This window comes from Kogia breviceps, chromosome 10 (genome assembly GCF_026419965.1).
Source record: "Kogia breviceps isolate mKogBre1 chromosome 10, mKogBre1 haplotype 1, whole genome shotgun sequence".
NCBI lineage: Eukaryota > Metazoa > Chordata > Mammalia > Artiodactyla > Physeteridae > Kogia > Kogia breviceps.
This window is the reverse complement of record NC_081319.1, coordinates 20,398,370-20,416,633: the sequence shown is the minus strand read 5'-3', so window position 1 is coordinate 20,416,633 and position 18,264 is coordinate 20,398,370. Positions and strand designations below refer to the sequence as shown.

General features: G+C 38.9%; 1 protein-coding gene across 1 annotated transcript in view; it reads right to left on the bottom strand.

The window, feature by feature from the left end:
* Positions 1-17,363, bottom strand: part of MDFIC2 (MyoD family inhibitor domain containing 2) — a 101,017-nt gene extending 83,654 nt beyond the window's left edge. Inside the window, exon 1 of the mRNA XM_059075245.1 lies at positions 17,276-17,363. Coding sequence (XP_058931228.1) covers positions 17,276-17,363 — 88 coding nt within the window. The remainder of the gene's footprint in view (positions 1-17,275) is intronic.
* Positions 17,364-18,264: the final 901 nt, after the last annotated feature.

The following is an 18,264-nucleotide window of genomic DNA, read 5'->3' as shown; positions in this document are numbered from 1 at the left end:
TAATGAAACTAAGTATGGTTTGAGAAGAAAACACATGCCCCCTATTTATTTTCTCTTTGCTTCTCATACCTGGTCCTTATAGTCTTTCATCTTTATGGAAACAACAAAGTTAAATTATGTGTAAAAATAGAAACAAGCTTGATTTGCAAACATCACTGCCTCTGTGTACCCCATGTAAGACTGTGTTTAATGTGTGAATCACCTTTTTAAAGACATCAACAGAATTCTAGATCTGTTTTATTACATCTTACATTTCATTCCAAGCCGCAGTACTTTTACTGATGGGGAAAGGGTGAAAGCCTTGTTTATCAAGACATTTTCTCTACTTTGTAATCAGGTGAAGAGAAAAATGAATGAGTAGTTTATACCTACTACGAACCTTAGATTTCCTTTTCCCATAAGCCCCTGAACAACTTGAAATTTAAAACATAAAAGGCCATGAAGCTTCATTTAAACCCTATGCTTGTTTTCCCTCTCCAGATCTTCAGCTTATTGTCTCCCTAAGAGACTGAAAGAACTCTAAACATGCTGCTTCCTCCCTGTTAACTTCTGCAACCAGAGCCCACCAGAAAATATGATGGAATTCATGTTAGTTAACCAAAGTCCAAGAAATACTCAACTCCAATTTCTAGAACCCAACACTTCTAACACCTCGACATTGGTTGACATACTTCTTCAATTTAGGTAATTAAAAAACAAACAAACCCATTTAGTTATCTAACTCACAGTAAGTGAAGGATACTACAGTTCCTGTGTTTCCAACTGAGCAAAGAGCTTGGTAATTGACCCAGCAACTTTCATTCTGTCTTTGACGTCAGTCTCGTTCATCCCCAGAACGAAGTTACCAGGAAGTCCTGACAATTGTAATTTTCAACGAATCCTCAGATTTTCTCTTCTCATTCATATTGTCATTTAAAAAATTTCTACTTCGACTCCTGCAGAACCCTTCTATCTGATTTCCGCCTCTCCCATCCACACTGCTGCCAGAGTGGTCTTTAAAAAAAGGCAAATCTAGGGCTTCCCTGGTGGCGCAGTGGTTGAGAGTCCGCCTGCCGATGCAGGGGACACGGGTTCGTGCCCCGGTCCGGGAAGACCCCACACACCGCAGTGCAGAGCGGCTGGGCCCGTGAGCCATGGCCGCTGAGCCTGCATGTCCGGAGCCTGTGCTCCGCAGCGGGAGAGGCCTCAACAGTGAGAGGCCCCGCGTACCGCAAAAAAAATAAATAAATAAAAAATAAATATAATAATGATCTCTCTGTGTTTAAGGCCATTTAATATTTTCCATTGCCCTTCAAGTAACTTCTTTCACGTAGTTAATAAGTACGCTATGATCTGCCTCTCTGGTCTAGCCTACTGCCAGGCTTTGGTCCAATACCCTCCTCTCCAACCCCTACCCCCAGTATATTATGGTTTTGCCAATGATTTTTGATTGACTAGTTAGTGTATATATTATTCCTTATGGAAATCTGAAATGATACAAACCTATTTCTCTCTGATCTCTGCTTATTTTAAAAAAGAGAACAAATAAAATTTACATTTAAGCACAATTCTCTCCTTGTTGAATTTAATATTGGACAGTTTTAATAATTGTGCAAATTATTTTGTCTGACTCTGAGTAATTGGTTATTGTAAAATGAGTCCTTACAGAAACAAAGCAAAAGAACCGAAGAGCCAACCTGTTTACTTGAATATGCTAGACAAAGTTTAGATAAAGGTTGTAAGAAAATTGCTTCAGACCACAGAGCCTAAATGTCTTGGTGAAAATGAACAGTTTAGATATTTGAGCCGCTAGAGGGCTGTAATTAGACTCTACTTCTGTTTAACCCTCAAGTTATTCATTTAGCTTCTCTTATTACTAATGCCAATTTCATATAATCACTGTAGTTTCAATTGGTTAGACAGAAATAAGAATGCTTTTCATTCCTTATGTCTGGGTTCCTGGTGGAGCAGTAAGTGTATTTGTGTAATCAGAATTCTTTGAGTTGCATTAAACTTCTTAGAGGGTGGAAAAATATTTGACTCACTTTCCTCCATTATGTGAAATGAGAAATTAAAATTCTCCCCTAAGCATATTGTTATTGTTGTTGTTTTCCATTGGCGGGGTAGATGGTAACAATTCAGGTAATTTGTTAAGTGTCATTTGATTACCTAAAAAAATAGCTTTATTTATAATTTTAACTAAAAATATTATTATTGTAAACTAGCAGGCTTCTGCTCACCAAAGTACAATTGAATTTAATTTATGGTTGAAAAATACAATGGATGAAGTATCCATCATGTCTGCAACACATTGTGTTTGTTTCTGGCTTCAAGCTTTTACAGAATGGTGTCTTTTATTCTTTGCTAAATCCTACTATTTAAAGATTTAAGGGGACAAATTTTTTTAAATTCTGACTATAACAAGGAAAATTAAGGTCACATCTGAGGTTGACTGTGGGATGCTACTTGCTGAATATGAGAAAGCAGGGCTATGTGTAATGTAATTTTCTTGCTGGAGAGATGGTAAGACCAGATAAGGATATTTGAAAATTACAGTTAGATTTGGCATCCAAATGTCCTTAGGTCTGCAGGTTTTTGATCTGTTTATTAGCCATGCAAAAATGTATTGCCGTTTCTTACTCTGATCATGGTTGATTCTGCCGCTGGAGTTATTTTCCCCCCACACTTTGATGTGATATGTTTTATTTTCAAGCTCGTTTCAGAAAGATCAGCAAACAAAATAAGATTTCCACTTTCCTCCTCCATCAGCCATATTTGTTGTTTAGTTAGCCAACACCAGTGGGAAGATATTAACATGATTAACTCTCTTGTGTGTTAAATGACTGGATATTATGGGAACTGAACTCCAACTTTTATCTCTTAAATATGAATGCAGCAATGTTACAGTGTTGTAATTCATTCTGGACTATTTAATCACTACAATCTGTAGATAAGTTGGCTTCTGAATCTTTGCCTAATGTCACAACTAAGTCCTCTTTCCCACTTAAATCACCATGTCTTTGCTGAAGACAGGTGTTTAGAGAATCCAACTAAATGAATTAGAGGTTTAAAGATGCATTATCGGGCTTCCCTGGTGGCACAGTGGTTAAGAATCTGCCTGCCAATGCAGGAGACACGGGTTCGATCCCTGGCCCAGGAAGATCCCACATGCCGCGGAGCAACTAACCCCATGTGCCACAACTACTGAGCCTGCGCTCTAGAGCCTGTGAGCCACAATTACTGAGCCCGTGTGCCACAACTACTGAAGCCCACGCGCCTAGAGCCTGTGCTCCACAAGAGAAGCCATTGCAGTGAGAAGCCCATTCCCCACAACGAAGAGTAGCCCTCGCTCACTGCAACTAGAGAAAGCCCGTGCACAGCGAAGACCCAACGCAGCCAAAAATAAAATTTAAAAATTTAAAAAAATAAATAAATAAAAAAATAAAGATGCATTGTTCACAAGACTTCCCCAAACTTTTTCAGTTTCCTTTAATTTTATTTGTCATAATGAGTGCAGGTGAGGGGTTATTGGTAATCTACCTTCAAGTATATTTCAGAGCAGAGTCTATGGTGAACTGGCACTGGATTTAGGATCAGCATGCCTGGCTTGAGATTTGGTTCTGTGACCTGTTACCTGTGTGACTTTAGACCTCATTTAAAAAATTTCTCTGACCTTTACTTTCTTCCTGAGCATGGCTGTTATGAACATAAAGTGAAGCACTGATGTGTAGTATGTTGCATACGGTTCCCTGACAACCAAAGATAAGGTGTGAAGATGCACAAGGTGCTTCTGGTCAAACTGTTTGAAAGGAAATCGCAGTAGATGCTGTAGTGTATCCTTTTGAGATTTCAAAGCAAGAAATTGGAAACAACCTAAATATCCGAAAGTAAGGAAATGTTGACATATATTTTATGACTTCAGTAGTGGAGTACTATGTGTATAACCATTGACATGGTGCTATAAATCTGTATTTGTTAACCTGAAAAGGTATTACATTCATTTATGAGTAAGAAAAGCACATTATTATATTGCAAAATCATATTTCATTAAATTTACTAGTGTGTGTATATACACTTTGGTACACATATAAAACATATAAGGAAAGATGTACAGTGGCTACCCCTAGGTGTTAAGATTTGGAGTAATTTTTTGCCGTTTGCATTTTCTAATTTTTCTGAAACAAACAGGTTACTTACATAAGGGGACATACACACACACACACACACACACACACACACACACACACACACAGAGGCATTCCAGTTTCAACCCTGAGGTTTTCTAGAGTCTCTGAAAACTCCTCCTTCTCTTACCCTCTAGCATCTAGTCCATGGCCAAGGCGTTGGGGCCAGCACTCTCTTGGGTGACAGCCCCTTTGTTCCCATTGTCCTGGCAACCAGTAGCCCAATGCAGAAGTCATTCTTTCTCATCTGTGGGTGCAACACTCTGTTTCTACCCTTCCCCTCAATTTCTATGCTTCTAATCCATTTAAATAAAGATGCTCAAATCACAAATGTTTTCTAAAGCACAGAGTTTTCTGCCATCTTTAGGTCCTGTCCGCCTTCCCAACCCCCAGCCCAGATACATTTGATAGTTTCTCTTTGTCCTAAAACTTTCCAAATATGCTCTTCAGCGTAGTATTAAAAGTCCTTCATGATAGAGCCAATGTTTACTTCCTACTGTCACACACATACCCTTTACCCAGGAAAACATAACTACTGTTCTCTGAACACCCCAGACTTTTCTGTCTCCACTTTAGACCATAGTATCCCATCAGTTGGTAATGCTACTGCCTACTCTACTTACGATGTATAGCCCAGCCACATCCCCGATTTTTCTGAATTGTAGATGTGTTCTTTCTTATATCATATATCACTTCTGAATATCATATCATCTTTGGAATTTACTTACATATTCTTTCATTTATTCATATCATTTTTGAGCATCTGCTCTGTTCCAGGGGCTATCTGGATGCTCACATATAGAAGTAAGTAAGCTGGATACACCCATGCCCTTGAGCAATTAGCAATTTAATACTTAACATTTCTGCTTTATTAAATCTGTTGGCTTATGGTGAAGTTTCCTTAACTACTACCAGCCTCTGCAATATCACATATACACTGATTGTGGGCACCTAGAGTGTTATTTATGTCTGATTCTCTCCTAAGAAGCTACTATGTTGGCTTACAAAGAGAAAATAGTCAATAAATGTATTGTCAGAAGGCCAGAGAGAAGGATGGAATAAAATATTTTGTTCCATATACATATGTATTATATATAACTATGTATATTATATGTATGTAATATATAATTATCTATATAATTTTTAACCATGTAACTTTTCCCTGTTCAGGGTTTTTACAAATTAAATTCGATTTCCAATTAGCATTGTTAACCTGTGAAGTGATGAGAACAAGTTATTTCTCCTAGCTGCTGGGGGACTACAAGACAAGACTGATGTCCTTAAGTAAAACTGAAGCAACGAGTACATTCTTCTATTAGAGAGGAAGTGATGAATTGAGTTTAGAACTCAGACTTGGTAATTTGTCCTAGAATCCAGAGGCCTGAGGGTAGCTTCTTAATTAATGGTTGTTGGCCTACAGAATTTAGAGGTTTAACAGTATATTGGACACCCCAGTGTATTCATGACCTATGAATATATTTTGCCTCCAAGTTGTGTTATTTTTTTTTTTAAGTTCTTAATGCAGTTTTCTCTCTTCACTAAATAAGTCATTCACATTAGAATTTCCCTTGAAAAAGTGAACTCCCTTACTAGTCATTAAGTATCTTTATCTCTTCATGTTATAGTTTTTCCTCATTTTAAAATGTGGACATCAGTTGTTTTTCTTTTCTTTTTTTCTTTTAAGATAAAAGGCTGGGTAATAAATTTTAAAATATTAACAAAAAGTTCTTTTCTTTTAAGAGACTATGTAAGAAATATGAGTTAATATGTTTAAATGAATTCTGTTTTCAAGGGAATCTTTAGTGCATTTGCTTTAGCCGAAATCTGCTAAATCCATTAAAAATATAGCAAACCAACAAGCTCTGTTTTAATCTTAAGAGAAATCTTTATCTAAGGAATTAGGTATACCCGTATGGTTTGGTGTGTGAGAGATTGATACTGAAAAGTTCCATCCAAATTGGTTGTGCACATTTTACTATATTTCATATAAAGTTGAAAAGCTTACTCTTGTCTAAATCCTCTGGCACACAGGATGTGTTGTTGATATTTTGTTTCTCCAACTGAATTATAAGTTCCTTGGGCACAAGAATCATGACATATTATTTGTGTTAAGTCTTTGCATTGCAGGAAATCAAAACATTCGTTGATTTGGTTTACTTAATTGTATATTATTTTGTAAAACAAATGCCTCTTTTATGGTATGAATGCTTTGTCATATCAATCTGAGTTTTCATATAGTCGTCTAAGAAATTAGTTTTAAGACACGTGTATAGAGTGGACTCTTTCTTTTTTTATTGAATGCAGATGGAATATAATTTTTGGTGAGTTTTTTTCTTCAGAAGAGTTTGTTTATAGAAATTTTACATATTTTAATGAAATTTCCATTCAGGATGTTTTAGTGTTGACATACATCTTTTGTCAACTCTGGGAGAAATTTGGTTTCCAATCTATAATGCTGAATATTCTAAATATAATAAAGAAAATAAAATCAGCAAATGAAAGAGCTAAAATGCAGATTTTCCTCTCCTATTGTCAGTTGTTTGAGATTGACATCATGAAGCACCTTTCTTACCTTCTGCAAGGTAGCTGTTTCTTTTCAAATCCATACTAGTGTGGAATTCAGCTCAAGAGGAGAAATTGCCCGATGTCTATTTAATACTACGCCTCTTGGAGTTATCCCTTCTCTTTTTTCTTGAAGATATACGCTGGCAAAACCACTGTCATTGCCCTTGCTTTTCGTCTTTGCTGTGCATTTACATTTCGACAGGCTTAAATAATGACTAAAATGGTTGAAGTGATTTGTGTCTGTAGACTGATGTCTTCATTTGCTCTCTTCACATTCCTTTTTTTTTTACTAATGGTCTGGTGCACACCTAGCGCAGGTACGTTTTATTAGAGAGTATATTCCCTCTAAATGCTGTTCTTAAGCTGAAAGAAATGGGCCATAGTCATATAAAAATAAAATATCTCTTTGTGGAATTCACAAGAAATGGAATGTCCTTATTCCTGAGCCATAGAACATAGGGGACTTTTCCTCTCCCTGTAAGATTGCTCTTTTTACTAATGTGGGTTAAGTGACTCACCCCAACAGCTGTTGTGACATAGAGGAAAATGAGTCTCCTGAAAAATCTCAGTTGAAACGAGTAAATCTCTTGAAGTTTCTAGTTAGTTACAACTTCCACTTTCCTGTTGAGACAGGAAAGATTGGTTCCCAGTTTCTACAGATGGCTTCACTCCTAGTTCATAAAATTGCAGTTAATAATGGTGAGCTAAGATCATTCTGGATTTGATGTACTGCACTATCATCATTGAAAGAGAGTCTTTAAATCTGCTGTTTAACAACTTATAGGGACTTTGCACTGATTAATTCATCTGGTCATCGTCTCAAGGCCGCCACGGCATCTTCTAGGCTTTCCGTTCCATTGGGATCCGCATCATCATTTTATAAGAAATGAACTTACCACTTTATAGGCTTAGTTGGAAAGAAATTTCAACGTCAGCTGTAGCATGTGCCATGTGAATTTAATTTGTTGACCTGTGAGAACACAGATCTCATCTTTTACTGGACTTTCTCAACATAAAATAAGGTTATCAGAGAAACGAAATGATTCTGACATTTGAACTTCGGCAGAAGGCCAATACATTTAAAGTAAATACTTCCTGAAATGTTCAGTGTTCCATCAGCAGCACATGTCAGGTTCTTAAGAAACTATTCTCCCTTGTGGAGCAAAGCACTGAAAATTGTGGGTACTGTCTCTTAGAGTAGACATTATTTGGAAGCCACACAGCATCTGTTCTCCTTTCATTCTGGTGCTAGCATCCTGAATTTCATCTGAAGAAGCATCTCTCCCCCATTATGCATAGCCTTGTGGTACTGTCAGTCACGGTTTCCTGCCCTGCCTAGCCAGGATGGGGACTCATGGACAAATCTGTTGAGCTTTCTTCCTTGAGATTTGCAGTCTTGAGTACAGGGGGATGAGAGGACAGAAAAAGTGTGTGGAGCTAATGTTTTAGGAATGGTGACCTGAATATGTTGGAAAATCTTGCTCTCTGGGTCACCAGAGCTAGATTACTTCCTGCCCATCCTGCACCTGAATTTTCCTTGTAGACTGCAAACTGACTCCCAGCTTTCAATAAATACCGCTTTTCATTAATTTAACTAGAAAAAGCATCTATTACTTTCCTCTCAAAAACTGTGTGATGATTAATTTTATGTGTCAACTTGGCTGGGCTAAGGGATACCCAGGGAGCTGGTAAAACATTATTTCTGGGTGTGTACATGAAGTTATTTTTTTTTTATTAAAAAAATTTTTTTTTTTTTAGTATTTAGTATTTAGTATTTTATTGAACTTTATTTTTTTTAACATCTTTATTGGAGTGTAACTGTTTTACAATAGTGTGTTAGTTTTTCCTTTACAACAAAGTGAATCAGCTATACATATACATATGTTCCCATATCTCTTCCCTCTTGCCTCACCCTCAATCCCATCCTCCCTATCCCACCCCTCTAGGTGGTCACAAAGCACAGAGCTGATCTCCCTGTGCTATGCGGCAGCTTCCCACTAGCTATCTAATTTACATTTGGTAGTGTATATATGTCCCTGCCACTCTCTCACTTTGTCACATCTATTTCAGGGAATAGATTGGCACTTGAATTGATAGTCTGATTAGAGAAAATCTCTTTCCAGAGTGGGTTAAGGGATAAATAGAACAAAAAGAAAGAGGAAGGGCATATTTTCTGTCTCCACTGGAGCTAGGACATCCATCTCCTGCCCTTGGACATCAGCACTCCTAGTTCTCGGAACTTCCTTGGACCAGGATTTACACCACTGGCTCTCAGAACTTGGGGCTTGGCCTGGAACTACTCCACCTGCTTTCCTGAGCCTCCAGCTTCCAGACAGCACATCATGGGACTGCTCAGCCTCCATAATTGTATAAACAAGTGCCTCATAATAAACCCTTTATTATCCATCTATCCATCCATTCATCTATCTTCTGTCTATCTATCTGTCTATCCTATTGGTTCTGATTCTCTGGAGAACTAATACAAACTATTAAAGCTTCATTTTATCATTGTTAGATCTTGAAAGTAGTATGTTATCCTTTCATAGTCCTTTACCTAATTTTCTTTCGAGAACAAAATGCAGTGGGTTATATTTTACTACAAGATAAAATATATCTCTAGTAGGTGTTTCCAGGGTAGAGAGTTCATTGGAATCCAAGATGCTGACTGACCAAGGTCTCTGAAAGGCTTGAGGCTCGGTTCCTGGGCAAACTCCCCACACTTATCAAACGCCAACCTTCCTTTGGGTCAAGATGCTCCAACCCTTCTTGTTTTTGTTCACTTCATGGAACATGACATGTTCTTTCCCGCCTTGAAAGAAATTGTATTTCTGCATGAAATTGTATTTCGTTTCCTGTGCTCTCCCATCAGCAGATACTTTCTCAAGCTTCGGGTCTAAAGCCAAATCTCTAGCCAGCTTTCCCTGTCAGCGTTACTTAAACTGGGCACTGATCTCATATATCCTCTTGCCCAATTGACAATCTTCATGGGGATAATCTTCAGCATTTCACGCTTAACCTGACCCACCCAGATCTTCTGATTCTCCCATCTCCAGCCAGTTTTTCTCTTATTCTTCATGCAGCACTACCAGGAGTCAGCCTTGCCTCCTTTCTTTCTGTTGGCCCACACCAGGGCACCAGCCAGTTCAGTTGGCTCTACCTCCAAAGTAGGTCCCGAATCCTCTTCTACCTCTTTCACATTCACAGTTTTATCCTATCCCACTTTTACCATCTTTTGCTTGGTTAACTGCAGTGTCTTCTATTTTATTTCCCAGTACACTCTTTACCACATCCAATATAAATGAGTCCTTTTATTTCCCTGCTTAGAATCTGCAGTGGCTTCTAATTCAAATTAAGGAAAAACACCTAAATTCCTGACTGTGACCAGCAAGGTTCTACATTATTGGCAACTTGAGCCATTTTTTTTCCCCCTTTCCCTTCCTTACTCCCTCCTTCCCTCATTTCCTTTTTTCTTCCTTCCCTTTCTTCCTCCTTCCTTCCCTCTCATCCAGCCATTCTGAGCCATACTATCTTTAAACAGAATCTTTTTCCTGTTGGAATGCTCTTCCCAGATTTTTGCACAGCTGGCTTCTTCTTGTCATTTTAAGTCTCCACTCAAATCTCTCTCCTTCAGAACTTCTCTGACCACTGATTCTCAAGGACAGTTCCCCACACCAATTTCTATCACATCATCGTTTTAAAGCTTCAAAACAATTACCCTGTGAAGTTATCTTGTGCTTATTTCACTTCTTTATATGACTTGCAAGGACATATTTTCACATATAATTTCTCCGTTCAGCTCTGGTTAAAAACAGCACAGCATTCTATTTGACTATTACCTTCTCCTTACCTGTATCTTGGTTATTAGGTAACACATTTTCACAAGTTCATGGAGACCTCAGAAACAAGAGCTAATGATTCTGTTTCCTGTGTGTACATAGTAAAAGGAAACTAAGATATGCTATTGGTGGAAATTAACAATTTAGAATAGGCGTTAGTGTGGCTTAATTTTTAAGCTAGACACAAAAAAGTAGCCCTTTTAAAAATGAAAATTATCTGAATGAGCGAATTAGCATGGATTAATATTTAGTCATTGTAATAAAGCACTGAAATACATGAGTTCCTTGAGGGCAAAACCTGTGGCGTTTTCATTTTTTTGACATCTTTGTTTCTTTGCCTAATATGTTACCTGTGAGTTCAAGAGGAGCCTCATCAAATGCTTGTGGAATTGTATAAAGTATGCATTTTGGAATTGTCTTAATGCTCAAGAGCTGAAATTATTTTTCTGAGCAAATGAAGTGAACTGTCTTCACTTAGAATTAAGGGAAGTTGAGTGAATTTATGAATGTCAATAAATGTAAGATTTATACTTTCTCTATCTCATTTGCAAACAAACTTTAATCAAGAATGAGCTGGGATTTTTGTGTTATGGATTTGAGGGTTTGCATTATATTGAGAAGGAAATTTGTGTAACATGGCTTTTTGGACCTCTTGGATGTTTTCCAGAATCTTGAAATATTAGTCTCTAATACTCCTGAATTTTGATTAAATAATAACCACTGTATTCAAGATGCCAACTCATTGGTGACTTGACTCCTTTACATCAACTAAATAAGTTTAGGGAAGTTTCCTTTAAACTGTCTCTAAATAATAATTTTGAAATCACCAAAGACTGTAGTCACCATGTGACTGCTTACAGAAAAGGATCTATAGTTTGTTCAGAGTTACTACAGAATTCGCATCTCCCAGGCTCTTTTCTTCCTGGCATTTTTGGAAAGTGAGAGAAAGCTTATTCATTGCTCTCTCCCTGTCCCCACCCACTGGCCATTTTTAAAAAATCAAGTATTTTCTATAATATGAATTTTCCCTCTGGGGCCCAGCCAGTGTAGCAGGTATGGGACCGAGTCAGCATCAGATTAGAAGATTATAAAACTATGCTTCGTACTTTGAGGGCAGACTTATAGGTTGGGATAATTTTATTCTTCTATTTATTACACTCATAAAGAGACTGCTCCACTAAAACCATTACAGAGAGCTAGTCTTCTGAAGGACAAACAGTTTTATTTCTACCTTCTTAACTTCACATTTTTTAGGTCAAACCATTGTTTTGACTTTGTGTGTGTATATATATATACATATATATATATTTATGGAAAATCAGTTTTTAGGAAATTGTACTAGATTTTGTTAAGAGATACAAGCTCTTAGAACAGAAGTTACACACTGGTAGCCCATGGGCTGAAATAGACTCACAGAACCTGGTTTCATTTGTTCTGCATGGCCCTTTCTTGTAATCGTTGTTGTTTGTTGTTGTTAATCGTTATTAATTAACCTTTAGAAATCAGGAGATTTCATATAGAAATCCGCTTTCTCCTGAAAAATCAGGAGACACTCTTAAGAAATCGTGTGCAGTTCAAACGCTGGTGATGCTGTGATTTTAAACTGCAAATGGCAACAATTTAAAGGCTTCCGTCCCTTCATTCTGATGTATGTCTTCCCTATCAAATAGTGTAAGGAGCAAGCACTGAAATGCTTACCCAGAATGCTCCCTGGTTTAATGGGGTATTACATGCCATCTGATTCCACCTGTAATTCCCCCCCCCCAATTTCTACGTTATATCAATTTTTCCTTTGTAACCTTTTCCACATTTGAGCCTGTTTTCTTCTCCTTGTTATGACTTTTATGCTGGTCATGTTGTCCTCACTTCAGGGCTACTGAATGCCTTGCTGTCTTAGCCATCAACATCCCCCTTGCCGTAACGTTTCCTCTGCCTGCCCCATCCCACTGGGACTCCAGTTCCAGGTTTAAATGACGCTTCAGTATACTCGTCCCTGACCTCAGCTCTGCAGTGGCAACTTAGAACCCGTGTCCAACTACTTAACCTATAGTTGGAACTCAGTCTTTCTGTTCTCCTTGTTTTGTGTTAACCCACACACAGGTAACGAGCCCAAATGCCCATTTCCCTAGGGCCAAAGCGGGCATCATGCAGCCTATGATTTGCTCCTAGCATTGCTCCTCTTCACCTGTACAAATAGAGGATGACCACCCTCAAGACTGGCCTTTCTAGACCACTTTGGTCCACAGTTACACAGTTCAGTTCATCTCGCCTGGGGCATATTTCACAATCACCTTTTGTTTCTCTGATTGTCTTAAAACAGGGTTTCCCCAAGTGTGGTCCCTGAACATGTTACTTCATGTTACTTGCTCTTAAGCATTTATTTCTGGGCTCCACCTATATCCTCCTGAATTCCTTAAGTTGGGACCCAGGAATTTGATCAATCTAAAATTTGAGAAGTCAGGAATTTAAAGGCAAGATGACAGATAATGGTACAAGATTGCCAGGTAGTTTGATAGAAGGTAAAATAGGATTCAGTTAACTTGACTCCGAGTGCATTTTCAGGTTTATTGGTGTGTTTCTTAAACACTATTTACCCTAATTGTTAATAAAAGCTCTGGATGCTGCTTTAAGCAGCTCTTTGACACCATTGCCGAGGCCATCAGCCCCATGGTCCGTAGGAGAGCAAGTAGAAGGCCAATAAGAACCTCTTCACCTTTCAGGGGGGAAGCAGGACAATTAGATAAAATCCTTGAGTGCAGGACTGTGTTTCTTTCCTTTCATTTTTAAAAATTGTTCTCTGTCATGCTCACGCCTTGTGTCCAGTGATAACTGCTGTTAATAAATGTTGACTCGAACTGGATAAATTGACCGAATGTTTGAAGATGAGAAGTTAGAGTATCAGCACTCAGGTTGGCAGTGATGGTGCTAACTCCTGTTGGTCCCGTGCTCACTCTGAGGTCAGGTGCTGTGCTCAGTGGTTTATGTAGATTATGTCAGTGAGTGCTGGCTCCAGCCCTACTAGGGCAGTGCTGCCATTCCCTGTGTTTTCAACGTGGCCAGTATTCAGCTGGAATTGCACAGGGAGGCAAGAGGCACTGTGATGGGAGAAGCAATTCGTTTCGCTCTTCATGAAAAAAACTTTTGAACCACTTTCAAGTCTCTTCAGTCAGTCCTCCCTATCTGTGGGTTCTGCAACTGTGGATGCAGAGGGCTGGCTGTACCATGCCGTTTTGTGTAAGAGACTTGAGCTTCCTTGGATTTTGGTATCTGCCAAAGGTCCTGGAACCAATCCTCCTGCAGATACCGAGGGATGACTGTATTTCTTTTTCTTTTTTAAGGGGGAGGGGTTTCATAAACTTCAAATACTGATTAACTGTTGGAGAAGGCATTGTGACAAAGTGGTTTAAGGCAAAGAACAGAATTTGGAAGATTTGGGTTCAAGATTCAGTTTGCCACTTAACAGCTCTGTGAGTTTGAGCAAGATCTAGTTTCTCTGAGCCTCGGTCTTTTAATCTGTAAAATGGGGACAATACTACTGCACACCAGATGGTTATAGGGACCACGGGAAAGAATTTGTATAAAATGCTGTGAGGGAAACAATGGCAGGAATGACCGAAGTGTCAAGAAGGACCTCCGTGTTTGCTCTCCATGCTGAACTTTGGCCAAACACTCAAAAGTAAAGCTGCTAAATAGTTGCTGAATTGCCAAAAGGAAACAATAATGCTGAGAACTGGACTTTTTTTGGACTAAGGAAACCCTCCCTTTCCCTAGTAAGGGATGAGATGTGCTTGATAACCCAGTTGTATATATGGAACAAATTTACCCTCCAATGCAAATCTTGGTAAACGACTTGTCTAAGCCTGCATGAACTTCCTCTTTTTTTCCATAAAACCCCCTGCCCGTTTTCCTCTGTTGAGACACTATTCTGGGTTCCTCCGGAATCTGTGATTCCCCAAATTGCAATTCTAAGATCCCAAATAAACCGCCTCTTTGCATCTTTATAGAGGTTCTTTCTGTTGACAAAGCTATTAAAATATACAGCATTGGTACTAGTGCAGATTGTTCAAAGTGTGAACCAGGATCTCAAAATAACATTATATGATTTTGAACCATGCTTTAAAGAGGAAAAAAAGACACAAAAGTAATGAGATCTCTCCCCCATAATTTCACACAGTAGGTGTTATAGTCCTTGGCTAAAGAATCTGAAGCTCAGAGAGGTTAAGCAACGTGGGACAGCCAAACAGCTCGTAAACAGCCGAGCTGAAATTTTAAACCTCCACCTGCCTGACTTTAAATCCTCTGCTCTTTCCATTGCACCAGCTTGCTTTAAAAAGAAAAAAAAAAAAAAAAGCCAACATAGATCCTTTTTCTTAACATTAAAAAAAAAAAAGACACGTTCAAAAACTAACTCATTCTGGTCATTCCCAATTAAGATGTTGTCATCTTACATCTGACTCGAATCCCTTTTATGATACAGTAAACATAATTTGAGTGTAGCTTAAGTGAAGTGTCCAAATGGACTAAAACAGGTCACCTAGGAAGTTAGATTTTGTAGATTAGAAGAATTTAATCCTAAATTGTACTTAATGGAGACAATTTTTTTAAATGGAAATTCTTCAGGAAGCAAATGACTGGTATATCAATTTTTGTCATTATTTCTCTATGAGACATCTATAGCATGGGCAATTGAAGCAAAAGAAATAAGATAAACCTCATATAAGTCACAGTGAAGAACTTCTCTGTCTTTGCGGGCTTGGTCTTCACAAGAAAAACACAGAGGGATCTTTGGCCTGAGTTCAGTTTTTTTACTTCTATATTGTTTTTTTTTAAAGATTCTATTTAAAAGATTGTTTAATAAAAAGAAGTTAGAGAATTTCTTAGCTCTGTGGCTTTTTGAAGGGAATGATTCTGAGAATACATGTCTGCACCCACTTTTATCCTGAAATAAAGTCTTCACTGGAGATGAGTTCCAGCTATTAAATTTGATTATGGGGCCCTGGAGCAGAAGGATAATCTTCTTTTAAAAAAGTGAACAGTTAAAAAATGAGGATAAGGGCTTCCCTGGTGGTGCAGTGGTTGAGGGTCCGCCTGCCGATGCAGGGGACACGGGTTCGTGCCCCGGTCCGGGAAGATCCCACGTGCCGCAGAGCGGCTGGGCCCGTGAGCCATGGCCGCTGAGCCTGCGCGTCCGGAACCTGTGCTCCGCGATGGGAGGGGCCACGACAGTGAGAGGCCCGCGTACCGCAAACAAAAAAAACACCAAACACAGAAACAAAATGAGGATGGGAGTAAAGCAGGATTAAGAATAAGAGTGGATGGAAGAGTACGTGTGAAGGTGGAGGTGTTGATTTAAACACTTTAGAAAATCTTTCTGAGCACAGATCATGTCCTGACAAGTAACTTAAACATGTTTTCTATGAAACACTGTGTAAGGCGGTAGTTCAATTTATAGGCTATGGAGTCACACAGTCTGGGATCAAATCCCCGCTCTGTAACTTCCTAAGTTTGTGATTTTAGGCAATTTACTTAAACTCTTTCAGACTCTTATTTTCTTACCTGAATATTAGGAGCAATTAATGCTTCCTACGGTTGTTGTGATGATTCAGCATAATCGCTCATGCACCCTGTCATCGTGTTTGATGTCAGGATTACTATTATTATTATTATTGGTGTTGTAGAACTTACTTGACATATATATTAAAGTCTCCTGTGACCTTAGAAAACAATTTGGAGGCATGGCACCTACTTAAGAGGCGTCTTTTTTTCTTTTTTTTTTTCCGGTATGCGGGCCTCTCACTGCTGTGGCCCCTCCCGTTGCGGAGCACAGGCTCCGGACGCACAGGCCTGGCGGCCATGGCTCACGGGCCCAGCCGCTCCGCGGCACGTGGGATCTTCCCGGACCAGGGCACGAACCCGTGTCTCCTGCATCGGCAGGCGGATTCTCAACCACTGCGCCACCAGGGAAGCCCAAGAGGCGTCTTTTAACAACGGAATAGATTCAGATAAAAGACACAACTTATCTATTTAGATAGAATATCAAGTTGGTTTCCTTTTAAAGATGTTCATAAAAAGATTAAAGACATTAAAGAAGTTCATAAAAAGAAAAAATTATGAAACCAAACCTTCTAGTAAATAATCCTGAGTTTATACGTATTTTCGAAAGTGCACATATTTGTACTTCTCCTAGGAGGACGTATCGATTTGTGTGTGTATTTCAAGCAAGCGTCTTCCGCACGTTGTGCTTCTGGCTGACAGTGCTCTCCCGGGGGAAGGTGGCTTCTGTAATTGCAGTGAATGGCAATTCTATTTGTAGACATGACTTCCTACAGCCTGCACTCCTTTCTGTGATTATTATTTAAAAAAATACTTGTCCTCAAATTATTTCATCTTCCTGGCTACAAGGGAGAAAATTCTCCAGCAGCAAGAACCTCACAGGTAACGTGTGTTTGAATTGAAAATGTATATCCTCTTACCCATAAAATCATCCGAGTGACCTCTGCAGTCTAAGGAATACAAAAAGCATTTCAATACTAAACACCCTCAAACTACCACTTAGGCCAAAAAAAAAAAAAAACGAAAGAAAGAAAATCAGAAGTATTAATGTCATTTGAAATGCTGGGACATTTTTCGTCTTTCTTCCACACTCCTTTTTGCTTATAAACAAAAGCACAATTCTCACATTGATAGAAAATCAACAGCAAGAGGACTTACCTTCCTTCAACCAAGAAATGTTATTTTTGTCATTTTCAAAATGCTCGGCTGTTCTGACTTTTATCTTTTCCAGCTCAGTTTCTGACATCTAAGTGGAAACAGTATTGGTTATATAAAAAATTCATTAAGAACCCGAATTTATAACATGGAGCCTTATATTTAGAGACGACTATCATATTATAGGAACATTTTATCTCTGTAGTTTTTCAGCTCCCTGTCTAACGTGAAGTCTTACATTTTATCCATGTGTAGTATTTTACAACACTGACATTGAAAACGAAACTTTAGATATTTCACTTTTCAGCAGTCAAGATTGCTGTAAGCTCTGATTTCTGAATACGAAAGAAAAACAGATGAACAAGTAGCCCCAGATTTGTCAAAACCCAAACATTCAGTGGCTGTTTTAATGCATTTCTTAATAGCCTAGAGAAAAGCATGCTGCAAAGTGACGTGCAAAGCTAGGAAGACTAATAAACACCAAAGGACTTTTCGGCAATGTGCTGGGTAGAATGAGAACCTTATGACCTCAGCCAGGCCACGCTGAGCTTCCTGAAGGTGTTGAGACCTATTAGGCATTCTCAGTACATTGCACTTGACTTCCTCCGTGGCTTGGTCGCAGTGAGCTAGGATGCCCCACTTGCATCAGCACCTCAATGTACTTACCTGTTTGTTCCTAAGGGAGGAGGCCCAAGGCGTGGGATGGGGGAGCAGCGTGCCGATGCTCTGGGCAGCCTCCCTTCTTGTCTCTCAATGTCCAGCAGCATTCCTCTGCCCTGCCAGAAGTGAGCGAAGAAGCAAATACACTCCCTCCCTGGGTGGTGCTAGATTTGTATTGCTGCCAGAAGCATCCAACTTGCGGCTGAGAGGATTTTTTTTTTTTTTTTTTTTTTAAGGTAATGTAAAGCCTGTGGTTCAAAACAATAAAAACCTTCTCCAGGCCAGCACTTATTTAAAATGACACTCTGCAAAATAGGGTGGAAAGAATGAAC